We start from the raw sequence: 19,605 nt of genomic DNA on the forward strand, positions 1-19,605 counted from the left end.
GAGAAATGGGGAGCAACCACCTGGGATTGGGGGAGGAGAGGAATAACAAGCTAGAGTGGCAGAAAAATACTATATCTAACTTGACTCAGATAATTAAGAATGGAAATGATCGCTCGAGAAGGGGGAAGAAAAAAAGACGGGCAAGAGTAGTGGGTAATGATAGAGTTTAAGTGTTCAAAGTTTTTATTTGAATCGCAGACAGTGAGCCCACTTAGGGCTAGGTTCAAGTGGGTAATGATAGAGTTTAAGTGTTCAAAGTTTTTTTAATGGATGGATGTAAAAATTCAAAGTTAAAATCCTCCTAATGTAATTAATTAAAAAAGATATATATATATTTTAAGCCAACGGTAATAGTAGCCCAACAAATCTAAACCCCCCAATACGCGTGACAAAAATCACAAAATTACCCTCGTATAGCTTTTATTCTTTATTTTTTCGGCCAACACCCTCGTATAATTTTTGAATACATTTCTATTAGAGGTGTTCATAGGTTCGGTTTGGTTTAGTTTTGGGCAAAAATAAACCGAACCGAACCATTCGGTTTACTGATAATTGAGACCTGATCGGTTTTTTGAAGTTCGGTTTAGTTCGGTTTTATTTTCGATTTAATTCGGTTTGGTTAAGGTCTTGATCAAGTTTTAATGCACTTGTTTAATTTTTTTTTCCTTTTCTCCATCTTCATAATGGTGCTATGTACTAAAATTAAATTTAATTCTTTTTGACTCCTTTTTTTCATAAATAGAGATATAAAAATATAATAAAATTTCAATGTGATAACAATAATTAATCATAAAAATTGATATAAGTTTTTAAGATTAAAATTATTTAATATTATGTATTTTCATTAAAATCCTTTGAAAATGTTTATCTATGTATCTATATTTTAATAAATAATGAAAAACTTATTATACAAAATTCAAAACAAAATGTTTTTTGTAGATAAATTGAATGCTGAGGCTTTTAAGTTGTAAATAATTAAATGATGATCATAGTATGATTATTATAATCACTTAATATTATGCATTTTCATTCAAGTATTTTAAAAATATTTATTTATTACTAGAAAAAATTCAAAACAAAATGCTTCTTGTAGATAAATGGTTATATATTTTACAAATAAATAAATAGAATTTTTTTAATTAAGTTTGGTTCGGTTTCTTGTACTCAAAACCGAACTTGAACCGAACCAATCGGTTTTTATAATATAAAAACCGAAGCGGACCTGATTGTTATTCAATTTTGATCGATTTTTGTTGGTTTAGATTGGTTTGGATTGGTCCTTTCGGTTTGAATCAGTTTTGAACACCCTTAATTTCTATAGAACAAAATAATAATGTGGACCTTCGCACGCACGGAGGGTCGTTAACAACACGTGGTTACCGGCAAAATCGAATCTCGCGGAACGCTGGCACGACACACGGTACCTCCGCGCCCTCTCTCTTGCTCCCAATATGAAAGGCCTGACTCTTCGTTTCTCTTCCATTTCTCACTCCCTTTTTCGCACTTTCTCTCTCCCGTCTCTTCTTTATCTGCGATCTCTTCCACCGCCATGGATGAAGAATATGATGTTATAGTGATCGGAACCGGACTCAAAGAATGCATCCTCAGTGGCCTCCTCTCTGTTGATGGACTCAAAGTACTCTTCCGAATTACTCAACAAGTTTTTTCCCCCCTTTTTCTTTATGAACAAATGTGCACCTCTCGTTCCTTCAATTTGATCTGCGCTCGAAGTTTTTTCCAATGTTTTCCCCCTGAATATTTAATTCTTAATAACATGACATCTGGATTACAAAAGAACGGAACAAAATGATGATAGATTGTAAGAGGTGCTTTTGTAATTTTCTATCATCTTGGGGCTTTTAAATGATCAATCGGTGTAGTTTTCGCCACAACTACCTGGGACTTAAGAGCATGAACTGGTTTGGTACTGAGTTTCACTGTCTCGACTTGTATCAGGTGCTGCATATGGATAGAAATGACTATTATGGAGGAGAATCAACATCGCTTAATCTCAGCCAGGTAACCGTTTAGTGTTTGTCTGAACTGGTTTCACTTTTTAGCATTTACATGATTAGTGATTACTGCCATGAATTTCCTTTTTGCGTAGCTTTGGAAGCGATTCAGGGGCGATGGCAGTCCTCCAGAGCACTTAGGCTCAAGCAAAGACTACAATGTCGATATGATCCCAAAGGTGTGCAGAACGAGTACTATCTGATATGGACTCTCTCTTGGCTTTTGCTTGCGTGCATAATCTGTTGTTTCGCTTTGATATTTGGGAAGTGCCTGTTTGATTTTTGAGCCCATTTTTTGTTTTTAAAAAATAATTTGTAATACAGTTTTCATAATTGTATTTTAAAACAAAATAAAATAAAAATATATTTAAATATGTTAATTTAAAAACAGTTTAAGAATTTAAAAAATTAACTGCTAGTGATAATTATAAGTGATAGAATAAGCAAATGTATATTTTTTAATAATCAAATATAATGTATTTTGAAAATAAGAAAAATAAAATGAAAACACTTTTAATATGTTTCCATTTTTTTATTTAAAAACAAAAATAAAAACAATTTTAAAAACAATTATCCAAATTGAGCTTTTTTAATGTTTTTTTTAAACAAAAAATAATTTTTTGAAAACAGCAATCAAACAAACCCTAACTTATCAAGAGAAATTCGTATGAAGCTTGAATCGGTACATGGAATGTTGAAGTACTAGCCCAGAGGACATACAGGTAAGACTGAAACTGTGATCCTCTGCTATTTTGCATTTGATTTTCTTGGCTTTTCATATTCTAATAAAAAACCAACTGCTAAACCATTGGTGTTGGTTAAAAGTTAGTAGTCCATAATTTGACCTGCTGATACAATTTTGATTGACATTTAATTTTGGCCAAATTTTATTGAAGGTAAGAATTAGTTTAGATTGGAAAAAGAGCATTACCAATCTAATGCTAGAGACTGTCCTACACTACTTAGTGCTTACCATTACTATTCTAATCATGCTTCAACAGTTCATGATGGCCAATGGAGCTTTGGTTCGTGTTCTCATCCATACCAACGTTACAAAATATCTGAATTTCAAGGCTGTGGATGGCAGTTATGTGTACAATAAAAAAAAGGTACGGGATTCTGATGTTAGCTAAATTTTTCTCAAAGTCTTGTCATTTATTTTCTGAATAAAATGTAAACTGATGACTTGGATTGCATTCTTCAGATTCATAAAGTACCAGCAAATGATGTGGAGGCTTTAAAATCTCCCCTTATGGGATTGTTTGAGAAGCGGCGTGCTAGGAAGTTTTTCATTTATGTACAAGACTTTGATGAAAATGATCCGAAATCTAAAGAAGGACTGGACCTTAACATAGTTACAGCAAAAGAACTCATTACGTACTATGTCACTGCCATTTATTTTCGAGTGCGTGTGTCTGTGTGTGATTGATTTCAGCACTTTTTCTTGCACATTAGATTGCAATTGAAGCTGAAAAGTGAGACTTCTTGTTACAGTAGAGTTCTGCATAATTTTGTAAGAGTAAATTATAGAAACATTCTTTTATGTTTTCTTTTTAATTTTACGAATCTCTAGTCTATTTTCAAAATATCTTTTTGTTTAATTTTCTTACTAAGATATCTTCCACAAAGTAATATGTTGAGAGGTTAAACTAAAGCGTTGATTCTTTTTTTCAGAGAAGGCTAATGTGTATTTTAAAAATAAAGAGGTTAATAAAATTTTTTAACAAAATTCAAAAAAATATTTGTATAATTCATTTATTTTCTAATCATAAAATTTTAGGCAGTTGCCGACAATTTTGTGTGAGGAGTGACATTAAAGAATCTTTTGGTTTGATTATTCACTATAACGGATCACATGCCTGCTTGCGTTCTATCATAATGATTATGCACGATGCAAAATAACTCAATATTTACTTCTAATTAGGAAATACGGGCTAGATGACAACACAATTGACTTCATTGGCCATGCTTTGGCGCTCTACTTGGATGATGCTTACTTGAACCAGCCTGCAATGGACTTTGTGAAGAGAATGAAGGTACTTGGTTCTTTTAATGAATTTGATTTTTTGATTTCAGTGCGTATGCATGTTACGTGGGGATTTATAATCAGTTGGAAAGAGATTCAATTGGTTAGTTAGTAAGGGCACTCTCTTATTAGTTTAAATAGGTTAAAAATATATATATATATATATATATTTATGGAATTAATAGGGATCCGATGAATTGACTTCCACTTTGTACGTATACCATACCATGTAGCGGTGCTCGTGCTCGGGAGGTCATTTCCTACTTCCTGCTGTTTCCTTTGCCCAGCATCTTCCTGTAGCTGCTAGTCAATTTGTGCTTCTAACAGTAAAATATGCCACAATAATTTTGGCGTCGTCTGTCTGTTAAATATTACTTAGGATTACATTATCCTTGAAGTTGAATCAGAGGCTAAAAGAAGCAACGTTACACTTACACCAGAGTAGTAGATCCTATGCATCCTGCTTCTAGAAAATTCAATGTTACACCAGATGATACTTATAGCTTGGCTGATGTCAGAGGTTATTGTACTGGAGCACTTTCTTATGTGGCTTTCTTTCTTTCTTTCTTTGTTTTTTTTTTTTTTTGGGGGGGGGGTGGGTAGACAATACCAGTCAGAGATAGGTGCCAACAAGTACTATGTTTTTGTTGTGAAATCATGGGAGTGGAAGAAGTTGCGAAGCATTCCGGAAAGCCTTTAATTTTGTTTCAGATTTTATATGCACGATATCAATCTAGTCTTTATCTTTGACTTTCCTTTTATGCAAGAATTTTTCACCCCATCTAGTCTATGTTGGTCTGGCGCGTGACAAGAATTGGATTTTGTTTTCTCGGAGAGCTTTTATCTGGAAAGAGATTTGTCGTCTCCTATCATACATGTGCTTGTGCACAGTAATAATTATGAAAGTCTAACTTATTTTAATTATGGCTTTGCAAAAGCTATATGCAGAGTCTTTAGCAAGGTTTCAGGGTGGATCCCCATATATATATCCACTTTATGGTCTAGGAGAGCTTCCTCAGGTCTGTAATACAGCCTACATCAGGTAAAGAGCATTCCTTTGGAATTTCTTTGTTACTTTGACAATTATAATTATCGACAGGGATTTGCCCGTTTGAGTGCTGTTTATGGTGGTACCTACATGCTTAACAAAACAGAATGCAAGGTATTTACGTGCTTGCGACTCTAAGTACGTAAAATATATGAATTCCTTATAGGGTCCTCCTGGCCATATATAGTCAGAGCCTGATGCAGGATGCTTGATGGTTACTAATGACAGGTTGAGTTTGATGAAAACGGAAAGGTTGTAGGTGTGACCTCTGAAGGAGAAACAGCTAAATGCAAGAAAGTTGTATGTGATCCTTCATACTTACCTGACAAGGTATGCAACTTCTAACGACCATATTATGTGATGATCATTTTGAGTTTTTTTTCCCTTTCCTTTTTTTATTTATTTTATTTTATTACTGAAACTTTCTGTTTATCAATAGGTGAAGAAGGTCGGGAAAGTGGCTCGTGCTATATGCATTATGAGCCATCCGGTCCCAAATACTAATGACTCTTCGTCAGTCCAAGTTATCCTGCCTCAAAAACAGCTTGACCGTAAATCTGATATGTATGTTTACCAAAGTCTTTTGAATGGTGAATTAAGCACATTTTGAATATATCTGTTAGTTAGTTACTTGAAACCCAGGCATAGCAAGTAATGAGCAACAATTTCAAAGACAATAGACGCCTTTTTATCTTTTTTTTTTTTTTGGCTTTGAATTTCTCATATTTGGTTTTGAAAATGCTGTATGTTTGGGTGAAAGCCTTTACTTGCAAAAGCACCTGAATTACTTAGTAGGTGTCATCTGAATTAGAGGCTGAGGGAGAAATTTTTTCCGAGGAGCTGATATTTTAAGTTATATTGCACAGTATTTTTGTGCTCATACTTCAAAATGGTAGGCTATGATAAAAAGTATTTTTTGATGTTGAGAACAGTGTTACACTCTCTCAGGACCACAATATAAGTCATAGTTAACTAATTCACGATTTACGAATAATGTTAGTTGAAGCCTTAAATTTTTAAAAATGTCTACATTTTTTCATTTATACCCTCATTAAATATCTTATATAAGAGCTTTGATAATAATAATTAAAATTTCAACACATGATTTTTTTTTTTCAAAAAGAGTAATAAATGAAGTAGGGATATAGTTGAAAAAAAACAAATACAAAAGTTATCAAATGTCTTATATTTTGAATCAAGTAAAGTTTCTAAAAGATATCTTATATTATGGTTTAGAGGGAGTAAGTTTTTCTTCAACATCACAATATTGAACGTATGGGGCATAAGTCTAAATAAAGTCCTATATTATGATTTCATGATTTGATACTAATAGTAATAAGATTCATAAGAAGATAATTTATCAAATTAGTGGCTGTTAAAATAAAGAAATGTTATAGAGACAATACAAATGCAAGACCAAGTAGAAAAATATCAAAAATAAGATAGCAATATTTTTTTAAAAGGGCCGGGGGCTTTGACCTGCATGACTTGCAAATAGTCAGCTCAAGGGGACGTCATATTATTTTGGGTTAATGATTGCTTCAGGTATCTTTTCTGCTGCTCTTACTCTCACAATGTAGCTCCAAAAGGAAAATACATCGCTTTTGTTACCACAGAAGCAGAGACCGACAATCCTGAAGTGGAATTGAAGCCCGGCATAGATCTCCTTGGACCCACAGATGAAATCTTTTTTGACACTTACGATAGATATGAACCAGCGAATCAAAGCGCTGAAGACAACTGCTTCATATCCGCAGTAAGTGTAATTTAATGGGAATTTTCATATCTATCTCCGATAAACTTGTTTAACTGGGGCCTTTTGCTCTATCTGCCAAAGTTCGATACATAAGAGCATAGGTTCAGTACTCGATATTCATCTAGTCCTAAATGGATAAATGTCATGACATTGTTAACTTTGCTTTTATTTTCATCTCTGCCGTACTCCTTTATGTAAGTTTTCCTTATGAGAAGAGTTTTATCTGCAAGCGTGGCTTTTTTATTGCAATAATAATTTTAAATTGGTCATATACTAAAATTTAATTTACAGAGCTACGACGCAACGACCCATTTTGAGACCACGGTGAGAGATGTGATTGCCATGTACAGCAAGATAACTGGAAAGGTAATAATTTCTCTGTCTTACCATGTGAACATATGGCTGCCGAACATACGTCTATGAGTTTAGCTATCTAAGAACTGCAGAATTAAGTTCACGTTTGTGTGCTGAAGTTCTCTAGCATTTTAACGGAGCAAGAAGAAACCAGGATATGCAGACATCTTGCCTTAAGAAACTTTAGTGTAACATCTCCTATGAACTGCAGATGAGATCAGTCATCTTAATTATTTTCTCATATGTTATGCTTTAACATCTCAATATACAGAACTGAAGATAAAATTATTTGTTTTCTACTACACTTGCATCGATAGAGGCTAGGAGGATATTATTTTTAGGTAAATATTTTAAGTTGGTACAGCATTAGAGTTTACCTAATCGAAATGTAGAGTGGAGAATCAAAAAAGGAGTGAAAATGAGGGCATAATATCATTTTTTAAGAGTGGGCTTCCCTCCTTTGCACCTCCGCCGAGGAGGTAAATAATTTGGACCATCTAAATTGTCTAAATTTAATATTTTTTATTTTACATTTTTCAAAATAAAAAAATTATAAAAATTGTAAACTTTTTTTAATAAATTTATCCACGAGTCTAGACAGTTCAAATTTAATAAGAATGGTTCACATTTAATATTAAAATTTTTATAAATAGCTATCTAGATATATGATCATTCATATTAAATCTACATTGTCTAAACTAGTGAATAGATTTATTAATTTTTTTAATTTATACAATTTTTATTTAAAAAAATATAAAATAAAAAATTAAATTTAGATAATCCAAATTATGCATCTTCTTAGTGGAGATGCAAAAGGAGGGAAGCCAACTCCCATTTTTTATGGGTTAGCTTGCTTGGGCATATATAGAAAATCCAACAAATTTAAAAATTCAGACATAAAAATAAATTTTAAATATAAAAAATTGATCTCTCAAAAGCTATGCCTACTTCTGTATTTAAAATAATTGGTGGATCACCTGGGAATTAAAGGGTAGTGTAATTAGGAAAATAGGTAAAGAGGTGCTTTTGGAATTGAATAAGGGCAAGACTTATATACTTACCTTTATATACTTAATATACTTTCATCCAATAATAATATTAATAATAATAATAATTTATGATAAAATAAATAATGGATAATAAATATGCAAGTCTTTTTGTGTTAGATGGAAATGAATTGATATTTTGTATTTTTGCACGTATGTGTATGTGTTTTGCTAATTAAATGGAAGTATTGTTGCGTTTTCTGGCCTTTTTGTCACGTATAAAGTTTTGTTTATTCTGAAGTCCTATCAAACCTAAAGGCATTGAAGTAGTCTCTGTCAAGTCTATAGTCATTCTTAGGAGAATATTGGTGCCTGATCTTGTATTTTGTCATCTAATTGACATGAATGAGGATACTAATTGATCATGTTTGAGTTTGCAAAGAAATGGCTTGAGATTTGAAACCCTAGCATAACCTTTGATGCATCAGACTTCTTATTTCAAGGTTTTGGGCCATCAGGGTCTCCTTTCTGTCTTGGTTTAAGCTATGGATGAGGGTGCTGTCAATGCTAAAGTGTTTAAACTAATTCGTTATTTTATTGATTCCTAATCTCAGGAGTTGGACCTGTCTGTTGATCTGAGTGCTGCGAGTGCTGCTGAAGAATGAATTTTTGGTATTTCAATGGTAAAATTCTGTATCAGTACCATTGCGCCAAGCGATTGATATTGTGCTTGTTTATTTTTCTTCTCCCGAACCCGCAGAGGCTGTGATTGATTTTGTCCTTATATTTCGTGTGCCTTCTTCCTTGTCCAAAGAACAGAGAATTCTCCTGTTGATGCCTTTGGTTTGTTCTTAACCTCTTATTGACATGATACTTATGCTTAACTCTTTAATCGTGACAATAAAGTAGAAAGTTTCTTTCTTAACAAGTTTTTGAAGATTACTCTGAAAATATGCAAGTATGATCAACCCCACCCCTAAAAGAAAAAAGAAAAGAAAGAAAGTTATCCGAACATTGGCAGGTCACTAGGACCGAACAATCGCATTTAGATTTCAGCTTTTATTTTTTGCATTCCTTGATTTGCTCCTCTGAGCGTAGTTTTCCCCGCTCCCCCTATAGAGATTCTGTAAAGACGTGTTAAAACTTATATGATCAAAATAGTCAAATATAATCATTAAGATATAAAGTTTTGAACTACTCTCTTCGTTAAAAAATATAATGTATATTTAATTAAATCTCATCTTTTAATAAAATAGTTACCTACTTTTAAACTAGCATTATCTTTTTATATTTACTTCAATTAAACACTCTACAATAAATATAAAGTCATTATTAATAGGGACACTTTAAAAAAAAAACAATAATTATATCTTGAAATATTAAAAATATTTTACATTTTTGAGCATTTAACTCCTTAAAAAATACTTTATATTTTGAATGGAAGGAGCATGTAACTTCAATTTTTTTAATTAATAAAATGAAAAACAATGTTCAACTTAATCCCAACTTAATTGCTAACCAGCCTAACCAGTTCAGCTGGTTTCACAGCCATGTCCAGTTGAATTGTTGTTCAAATTTCTGGACATGACTGTGAAGTAAAACTAGAATGCATCCCCGGGATGCTAGAGGCTTTGGTTTATTGTAAATTAAGAGTATAGTGTTGTTGTGATTTTGAAATATAAATTAGTCTTAACTTTGCACCTGCATGGGATTTATATTCAAGTATCACTGCAGCCTTATGGTTGTCAGTTTACCCACTGAAGTATGAAAAACACCTGAGTGAAAATGAAACAGCATACTAAAAATGTTAATTTAAATTATGACATCATAATGTCGTTTGCATCAAATATCAAAGTACAAAATAAAATAAATAGAAATAAGGTTTCCCAATGCACAAAGTTTAAAATTGAAGTAATTATTTATAAAAATGATGAAACTTATCATAAATTTTATATTTTATACTGATACCGTGATTAAATAATGTGTAAGAAAATACTTATTAGCAGGTCTAATGATAATCCATGACATTATTTGTTCAATAACTCATCGTAATAAAATACAAATCCCCACTACTCCCTTTTGGATTTTGAGAGTGCCTTCTTCCTCTGAGCAAGCATATGTCTGAACAGATGTGGAACGCCTGCATAAAATAATTGTGTCATGTTCTTGAAGTCAGTCACAAAGATTAGCAAGTGTAACTTTATTTATTTATCATCATCATAAGGATGCCAACTTCATGCCTGGAACATAGATTCCCAATACTCCAATGGCAACGTACGAGTAATCAAATGACAAGTTCCATTTGTTTGGCATCCTTGTGCTGTACTTCCCTGTTTCCTGCTTGACAATAACATGTTGGCAAAAAAACTGTAACAATAATGATTAAAATAATAAAAATAAAAATAAAAATAAGACAGTCTTTCCCTATTCCTCTCTGAATTCATATCTTAAGTATTTCAGGAAATCCATATCCGTATAAAACCCGAGAGGTTACCAAAGATTATAAACCAGCAATAAAAAAGACAGAATTTTCTGTCTCCCACATGATAAAAAATCGGCTCTTCAAATTGATTACCTTAATAAAAGGCAAGGCACTGTATATTAGACCTACTTCACTGATGATGCCTGTTAGAAACATCACAAAGAAGGTGTTATACCTGCAAGGCAAACTTTATATTCAATGGTACAGCAACATAGTGATTAACCTACTGCCAAATTCAAACTTCATACCTTAGCCATAAAAGCCATGAAGGTACAAAGCCAAAAGTCTCTTTCATGCCATAGAAAGCATAACGAACGGCCTGTTAAGATGTGTAGTCCTCTTATCTTTTCAATCATAGGGAGTAGTTAACTTGAAGAAACTTATCTATTCCAGGGGAAGATGTAGCAAATTCAAACTTGTAGATTCTTACAATCGTAACGTACGTAAGTTGACTCGTTTCGTGCAAGACTTATATATATATATATATACACACTTTTTTTTTTTTTGACATCTTGGATAATGTTCGATGTGTATGGTAAATAAAACAAGAAGCAGACACTTGCTATTTGAATAACAAGTCTTGCGATCTCATCAAAACGAATAAACTACAGAAATGGAAAAAAGTATAAACTTTACAACAACAACAACAACAACAACAACAACAAAAAAGCATTCTTGATGTACTTGCCTCGGTAATAGAAAAGCTAATTAGCAGGGAGCTAACAAGTACGTGAGTCCGAGTCTGTCATATATGAACAGTCATGTGAAATTTTCCTATGCCAAGGATATAATATATGCTTCAACTTTCAACAAACAAAGCATCAAAAAGTTTAATTTTTTCCAACCTCAGGGAAGCTCCATAATATGCCCCACATTAAGTACAGTCTTGAAGCTATCTGTGGTAACGTTGCTGCTACTGGAGACCTCACCAACCCTTCTCAAATGAAAAAAGAACAAAGTCATAAACACTGAATCTTTACTCAAATCAGCATCGTTCTTTTTTCCAGATGAAGGTAATGAGTGATGAGCAAGGGATCACTCACCTGCTAAGCCATGAAATATCTATCACATTGTGCAATTCAAAGCCGTACCAACGAAAAAGAGAAGGAAGGGTTAATATAATTCCACAGGCTAAGGAAATATTGATTTTTCTAAGGAAACCAACAGAAGTGTGTGTCCATAATAAAGAAGAATCTGGTTTTTTTTGGGTACAGTTACCTCTAATACAGCAGCTGTTTGAGAAAAAAGCATAGGCTTTTCGGCCACACTGTATACATGTTCATGACCTGATTCCTTCAATGCCTTCAAAACGAGATACAGAACTTGAAACCTAGTCACTAATACAGAGATTTGAGCATTTCCTCCAACAGAAATGAGGCCAAGGAGAAAGAGAAATCAAATTGTTTCATCTATATTCATGCAGCAGTGATTGACACAGAAACATACATATAAGATTGGACTTCCATTTTTAAAAGGTCTAAGCACTATATGTAGTAAATGTAAAATGAATTATTTGGCGAAGAGAAATAATGGGCTAGTACCATCCAATGAAAAGGATCCAGTTGTATAGAGCGAAGTAGAGGCGCCTTACGAGCAAGAGAAAAGCTGCCATTGAAGAAAGTGATGAGCAGAAGGGAAAGAGAAGGGTGGGGAAAACAGAAACTATTTTTCTGAAGAAAGTGCAGGAAATAGTTAAGTGGTCGCCAATTAATTAATGATGAGAGTGAGGGAAAAGATAAGAAATGAAAAATAAAACTTATTTAAAAATTAAAGTCATTAAAAATATTGATTAAGTTAGTATAATATAAAATGTTTTTATTAAAAAAAGTATGAATAACGTGTTGTATGGTCCATGTAAAAATCTTCGTTCAGTTCTCAATAGATGTCACGTTACAATTAATTGCCCACCTGATTCTCAACGGCCAACGCCCCACCTGATGCTCAACGATTCACCTGCTTACCAGCATGTCCATGCTCCCATAACGAATTATGACTTTTGATGTTTTTTTTTTTTTTAGCACTTTGGTGAGGATGGGCTTGGATGTGGATCTGGGGAAGTATGCATGGCCCAGTATTCATGCTTGGGAGGATTAATTCACTTGATAGCTGATACAATGAAGGATAATTTGACGAAATCCCAAGCACCGAAGTGCGTCTACTCTGCAACTTTTGAATTCATTTCCTCCTCGGATAGGGGTCTCAACACCATATTTTTAATCTTCTTATCAGGGTACAGCCAAGTATCTTCAAAGAAATAAATTGAGTCTCCATTCCTCCGAAATGGAAGCCCCCTCCACGGGGTTGGGTCAAATTTAGCACCGATGGTGCTGTTTCAACGAATACGGGCAAAGCTGGCTGTGGAGGAGTCCTCGGAGACCATGAAGGAGTTTGGATTGAGTGTTAAGAAGGCTTCGGCCAGCATGGGATATGGGCTTTAGAAAGGTAATCATCGAATCTGATTCAAAGATCTTAGTGGATCTTCTTAATGGACAACATGGGAATCAATTCAATGGAAGTTTGATCTTCTTAGAAGCCCAGAGTCTACTTCGATACAACTGGAATGTGCTAGTGAACTTCATTCCCAGAGAGCAAAATATGGTGGCAGACTTACCGGCGAAAAAGGAGGTCTCAGCCTCCTCCTTCTTTTATTCGACTCCCCCATTTTGAGGGACTTGGTGTTGAAAGAAGACATAGGATTTCAATCCCCTCTATATGTTTAATTTTCGAAGTTAAAATTCAAATTTACTCCTGTAGTATTTTTTAGAAGCGCTGGCGCCTTATCCCTTTAAGCAAAGCAATTTTATTTTTAAATTATTTTTTAAAAAATAAAAATATCTTTTTTATTATTGAATTGTGAATTTTTTTCATTTTCAGCTAACGTGATATGTGTAGGGCTTATATATAGTGATATATAAAAATTTGACCATATCTTTTAATGTTTATTTATCCTTGAATTCTTTTCCTAAGAATGCTAAACACTTCAAAATCTTTTTCTAAAAGAGTTAGGTACTTTAAAGTATTGTTAAATATAATTTAATAAGTATTATTTTAATATTGAGTATTTTAATATTTAATAATTTAAATATTATTATTTAAAACATTACACTATCCAATTTAATATTTTAATATTTTTAATATTTTGTATGAAAAACAAAGGGAATGAATCTCTAAATTAATGAAGAAATTTTTGCTTCTTATCTCCTTATTTTTCTTTCACTAAGTAACTTTTTTTATAGCACATTAATGAAATAAGTAATATTTTTTAAATAAATATTTTTGTTAGCATATTGCTGGTCTTGATTTTGTCATGTTTCTAATTTTACTTTTAACACTCCAACATACAGAAAGTATTAAATTTAAATAGTAAAATATGGTAAAGGAAAATCGTTAGTTGTTTGAAAAAATTATAGAAAATGATCAAAAAATTTAAGAAACTTGATCAATATTAAAAATATAAGTAAGTTTTGATACGCACAAAAGGCATAATAATTTGGATACTAGCTTGAATAGAAGATCAAATATCAATATTAAAAAAAAAGAAGTCACCTATTAATTTATAAAATGCTAATTTGAGTTGTTAATATTTAAAAAGTAATTTATAAAATTTGAATAAATATTTATAAATATTAATATTTAAATTATTAAATATGAAAATATTTAATATTTTGGCAATATTTATTAAATTTAGTTAAATAAAACTTTAAGGTGCCTAGTACTCCTAAAAAAAATTTAGGATGCCTAGTACTTTTAGATAAAAAGTTTAAGAATAAATCAACACTAAAGGATATAACTAAAATCTTACCTGTTACTATACGTTAACCCCGCGCACATGTCCTGTCAGCATAAAATGGCAAAGTAAACGGCCTCATAATAAAAGGGCTTCTTTGGACTTTGAAAAAATATTTCACAAAAAAATTATTTAAAAATATAAGATGCTCAATACTTTTAAAAAATAAATACAAGAATAAAATTAAATATTAACCTTTAATTTTCTATTGTAATTGGGCTTAGCCCTCTTTTATAACCAAAGAAAGACAATTTCTTTAAACACAAAAATTGGGCATTTTTGGGCCATTGTGTTCAAGACAAAGGGTATTGAATACTTGTTAGGCCTTAGGTCATGGCAGGACAATTGTCATTGCCCACAATATTGGGCTTTTTGGGGCCTAAAAAGATTGGATTTGGGTGGTTTAAGAGTTCTCGGCCAAGCTGCAATCCAACGGGTTATAATTCATTTAATATATTTTAAATTTTACATGTTAAGAATAACGTTCAAGATAGAAAATTAAATTTATAGAATTAATTTATTAACTTTACTAGATCAGGTCTGTGATAGTTTTAAAACCCAACCAAGATAATTCTTGAGTTGGATATGAAATTGATCCAAACTACTCTCTCCTCCAAAAATATAAACTGTTTCTAGAAAAAATTTATATGTCAATAAAGTTTTTATTTTTATCAAAATATATATTGTATTTTTCCCTTAGTTCCAATTAGTAATGTATTTCATAATGAGTGAAAGATAAATTTATACAATAATCTAAGTTAATAAATACAAGAAAAAATGAGAGATTTTTACATATATTAGGCTATTTTATATTCTAAATCAAGATTAACTAGGTAAAAATACTTATATTTTGGACCAAAAGGAGTATAATTATTTTTCATACTTGATATTGTCTGAAATTAATTTGAATTTTGAGAATTGCAAAGTCAAAAATTAAAAAATAGAATGCTTTTATAATATTGCACCATGCTTGATTGGTTATTCAACGAAATATTGAAGATTGTTCATTGAACCAAACAAGCTAGTGATTTAAGAGTCTTTGAGCAACATGTAATCCAATGGTCATAATTCATTTAATATATTTTAAATTTTATATGTCAAAAATAATGTTCAGGGTAATATTTTATGAAAATATTACTTTAGAAAATTAAATTTATAAGATCAATTTAAATATTTTTCCTTTTATATATCATTTTATTGGTGAGTATACAAAATGGAAAGGCGAGAACATGAGAGGTTGTCATCTCTTCAATCTAGCAAAAATGTTATAATTGGTCTTCAAAAATATAATATAAAAAAATTCATAATTTTTTATTTCTTTAAAATAAAAGGAAAATTGTATGTAATTTTTTGGGCTATAATATAATTTTTGGCCCAAGCCAATCTTAAGCTTAGAGGAGGGAATAAGTTAAATTGATTAAGCTAACATCTTATTTCTAACTCAAGTATAACAAATACTTCTAAAAGAGAAAATGTTTCCCTTTATTTGGATGGAATGAAACAAGGGAATGGGAGCCCCTCCCTTCTCTTTGTTTGATAATATTATAGTGGAGAGGAGGGGACCTCTCCAAATTAAGAGGATTTGAAGGGATTTCTTTCCCAACCTCATCTCCCTTTCCTCTTCTCCTCCCGCCTCTCTCATCCCTCCCATTAAAATCTTTTCCTTCTACTCCCACCAAACCAAATATAATGTTAGTCACTAATGCGTCACTTTAAAAAATGTGAAAGTATAAGAAATTTATCTTCTATTTAGTTGAAAGATATTAAAATTTTTCTCCTCTTATTTATATGGGATAAGGGGAGAAGAGGGGCTCCCCTCCTTTTATTTGACAATATTATATTGTAAGGTAGGGGAGGAAAAATTTCCAAACCCTCCCCTTTATACTGGGAAGATTGGGAGGGATTCCTCCATCTCCCACCCCTTCCCTCTAAACAAATATAATGTGGTAAAAGTATAGCAAATGGCCTTAAAAAAATGGAACACAAACTCATGAGAAAATTGCCACCTTTTGACTTTAAAAGGGTAAGCAAGACTTGTCATGATTCGTCTCTGATCTAACTTTGGTTAACTCAACATAACAACCAACATTCAAACATAAACACTTCCTTCTATAGTATTAGATGCAATTCCCTTCTATCAATGCGCATCTAGTAGAGAGCAATAAGCCTTCACAGAGCAGTACAGCGACAACACCCCTCCAACAATAGTATCACTGCTAGCTTCAACATTTTTCTTTTAGTGTTCCATCTTATATTTTTTTGTGATTTCTTCTATGTTAATATTAATACAATGCTAGCTCTTACCATGCAGTTCTTTCATGTTTCTCTATTTGTAAACATTAGCATTTTTGAAAATTATGATAAACAACCATGTGAACTCATCGTTCGATTTGGAAAAAAAGAATATCGCACCGTTTAATACACACTCCTTTGGCACGTTGGTGTGCCAAAAAGCACCACAAACAATAATTATTTTAAAATTTATAATTTTAGAAAACACACACACACATGTTTCTTGCACATTTTCCCACTAGCTTTTCCATTTCAATGCTTATAGATATGCATAAAATATAGTTTAAAAATGATTTAATTTTTTTTAAAAATTTTTAAAACTAATTCGTTGGATCCTAACAAGTTTTAATCCACAATATCAAACCAGATACAATGTCAATTCTCAGTCCTTTCTAAATGTTTAAGGTTGTTATTCAGGATTCCTTACATTGCATAGGGGAAAACATTACATATAAACAAACAAGGGTTTTAAATTTTCAAGTTAAATCTTAAATATTAAAATCATTTTTCAATATTAATTTTAAATGACTTTCATCTAAATTTTTGAATTAAGTGTTTATAAAATTATTATCAAAATAAGTAAAATTACAATCTTCTTATAAAAAATCATAAAGCATAATAAATTGATTTTGTTAGTACAAAAATTAGAACAGTTCTACTTAAAGTTATATTTTAAAACTGGGTAACATCCCATTCTTAAAATTCAGGTCTCAGTACAAGTTTTTCCTATTACATGTTGGGGCAGTGGATGCTATATGAAGAAAGAGATATTCCCATCTTACGAAAAGCAAGTACCAAAAATATTAAAAAAAAAAAGGGAGAGAAAAATACAAAAGAAAAAGAAAAGAAAAAAGAGGCAAAAGAAGAAAAGGGCTCTGGAAACAGCCTGCAACAAATAGACCCATCAACCAATGTTTCATCAAGTGTCCTCAGTGGTGTGTCCTGTTAATGACCCTCCCCATGCTGGTTTTAGACAAAGACAACATGATATAGCTTGTCTGATTAGACACCAAAATAAGTCGGATTCATCACACCTTGCCATTTAAGTGTTGTTATCCAGTTAATGTTACATCAACTATGAATCTTTGTTAATTTACCAAAAAATAAAAGCCTATGAATCTTTGTTACTGTCCTGTATATTTTATTAACTCCTCACAACTTCTTATTGCTGTTCCCCTGTCTTTCTTGCTATTCAAACTCAGCGTAATATGTGTGAAAATGCGTTCGAATGAATTAAGTAAAAATCATTAATTAGTCGGCTTAAAATATATTTTTTTGATTGATAATTATTTCTTCTTATTGTCATGAGAAGAAGAAATTATACTTTGGTTTTTAAGATGACTAATTTATTACTGTCACAAAATTGGGAAAACAATGATTCTCTTTTCATATCATGGGATGATAGACTGGGAAATATTTGCGCATGCGACATTGCAACAGAAAGTATGAGGTTAGAAAATGTTCTAAAATGACAGCATTAGTACTTTCTTTCATTTGGAATTATATCACACTCTCAATGTCATAAAATATAAGATATTTTTATAAAAATAAAATTTTATTAATGATTTTTTTTAATATTATCTTTTCAATTTTATTCTTTAAAGTATTAAACTAAGAACATTTATTGAAGTTTATATTTTTATTTTTTAAAAAATAAAATAATAAAATATATTTAATAAATTTTATTAATATGCATGACTTCGTTTAAAAGTGTTATAGAAAGAAGTAATTGTTTATTCAATTATGTGAGAGGAAATAGCTCCAAATATTTGCCCAATGAACAGAGTTAAATATCGCATGGCATTTATCGTTAGCAATTAAATTGCATAAAGTTAAAAATAGGAACATAGCAACTCAAGACTTAATGTCTGCTCATGGCTGGTCCCAACTCAATAGTTCTGCATCTCCCTCACAGTTATTCGTATTTCACTTTTCAGGTCAAACCAAACAACCAGCCGATTAGGAGTGAAAGATTTCTGACATTGAATGTATCACACATGTATTCATTTTCGTGAATGTAGGAATTGAATTGCTTCTCAGTTCTCAACACATGATTAAGATAATTGAAACCTCATTTTTTTTTCAAACTTTTCTGGATTTTAATAAATATCTTCACTCCCTCAGATTATCCATTTAACATTTTTTTTATAAAAATTTTCTATGATAAACCCAATTTATAAACTCTTTTCTGCAAAGTAATCCACGTGAATCGGGATCTACGGACTTGGAACCTCGTAAAGATTACGTCGTCAATTCTGGACATTAACATCGATGGGATCTGATTTAACTGAGATGTACGTTTATATCTTAATAATTACGATAGTTTATTATATATGCACGAGTAGGGATCACGCTGACTCTTTATTATTATTAATCTTTTCTAAGCAATCAATAATAATCTGAGATTTTATGCTTATCTTATAATTTAGGTACATGTAGTTGAACTTCGACCATTGTTGTCACCGACAAATGTCTTCTATTTTAGTATATATATCATTGATTACAAACTCAACCAAGCCAATACACCAACCGAATTGGAAAAAATAAAAACTGGCAAATGCTTATTTATCTCTCAGAGATGAAGACGTTAGTAAGAACAAGGCGTCTTCACTTATTTGCTTCTTCTTATGGAAGATTCCTTGTAAGGCTTATCGAGAAAGTCCCATTTCATTACAAGTTTTAGGATTTGGATTCTTTCCATTGAATTGAAAATTTATTAGGAATAAATACGACAACACTAACCTGTCGTGAGTCATTACTGGCGTTTCATAAAATCATCACATGCATTCTCTAAAATTATCACTAAGTCCTCCTGAGTCCTAATTACGTTTTCATTAAAAAAAATCATAATAGTAAAATTTT

The 19,605-nt window shown here is 31.7% G+C and overlaps 2 protein-coding genes across 2 annotated transcripts; one reads left to right on the forward strand and one right to left on the reverse strand.

The window, feature by feature from the left end:
- The first annotated feature begins 1,469 nt into the window (after positions 1 to 1,469).
- LOC129310928 (guanosine nucleotide diphosphate dissociation inhibitor At5g09550-like) lies at positions 1,470 to 9,110 on the forward strand. Its single transcript, XM_054952821.1, has 13 exons — positions 1,470 to 1,636; positions 1,957 to 2,019; positions 2,108 to 2,191; positions 3,014 to 3,121; positions 3,217 to 3,389; positions 3,937 to 4,048; positions 4,977 to 5,057; positions 5,138 to 5,200; positions 5,315 to 5,416; positions 5,526 to 5,650; positions 6,632 to 6,842; positions 7,134 to 7,208; positions 8,797 to 9,110. The coding sequence occupies exons 1-13, from the start codon at positions 1,550 to 1,552 to the stop codon at positions 8,845 to 8,847; spliced, it is 1,335 nt and encodes a 444-aa protein (XP_054808796.1). The 5' UTR covers positions 1,470 to 1,549; the 3' UTR covers positions 8,848 to 9,110.
- A 770-nt stretch (positions 9,111 to 9,880) lies between these two features.
- LOC129312020 (very-long-chain (3R)-3-hydroxyacyl-CoA dehydratase PASTICCINO 2B-like) lies at positions 9,881 to 12,350 on the reverse strand. Its single transcript, XM_054954563.1, has 9 exons — positions 12,206 to 12,350; positions 11,883 to 11,994; positions 11,708 to 11,726; positions 11,510 to 11,598; positions 11,353 to 11,406; positions 10,913 to 10,983; positions 10,758 to 10,839; positions 10,423 to 10,519; positions 9,881 to 10,322 (listed from the first exon to the last, which is right to left on the reverse strand). Exons 1-9 carry the CDS (start codon positions 12,274 to 12,276, stop codon positions 10,252 to 10,254), a joined length of 666 nt encoding a protein of 221 aa, XP_054810538.1. The 5' UTR covers positions 12,277 to 12,350; the 3' UTR covers positions 9,881 to 10,251.
- Between the last annotated feature and the right edge of the window lie 7,255 nt (positions 12,351 to 19,605).

This window comes from Prosopis cineraria, unplaced genomic scaffold, assembly GCF_029017545.1.
Source record: "Prosopis cineraria cultivar Desert tree isolate PC_DT_omini unplaced genomic scaffold, ASM2901754v1 PC5, whole genome shotgun sequence".
Classification (NCBI taxonomy): domain Eukaryota; kingdom Viridiplantae; phylum Streptophyta; class Magnoliopsida; order Fabales; family Fabaceae; genus Prosopis; species Prosopis cineraria.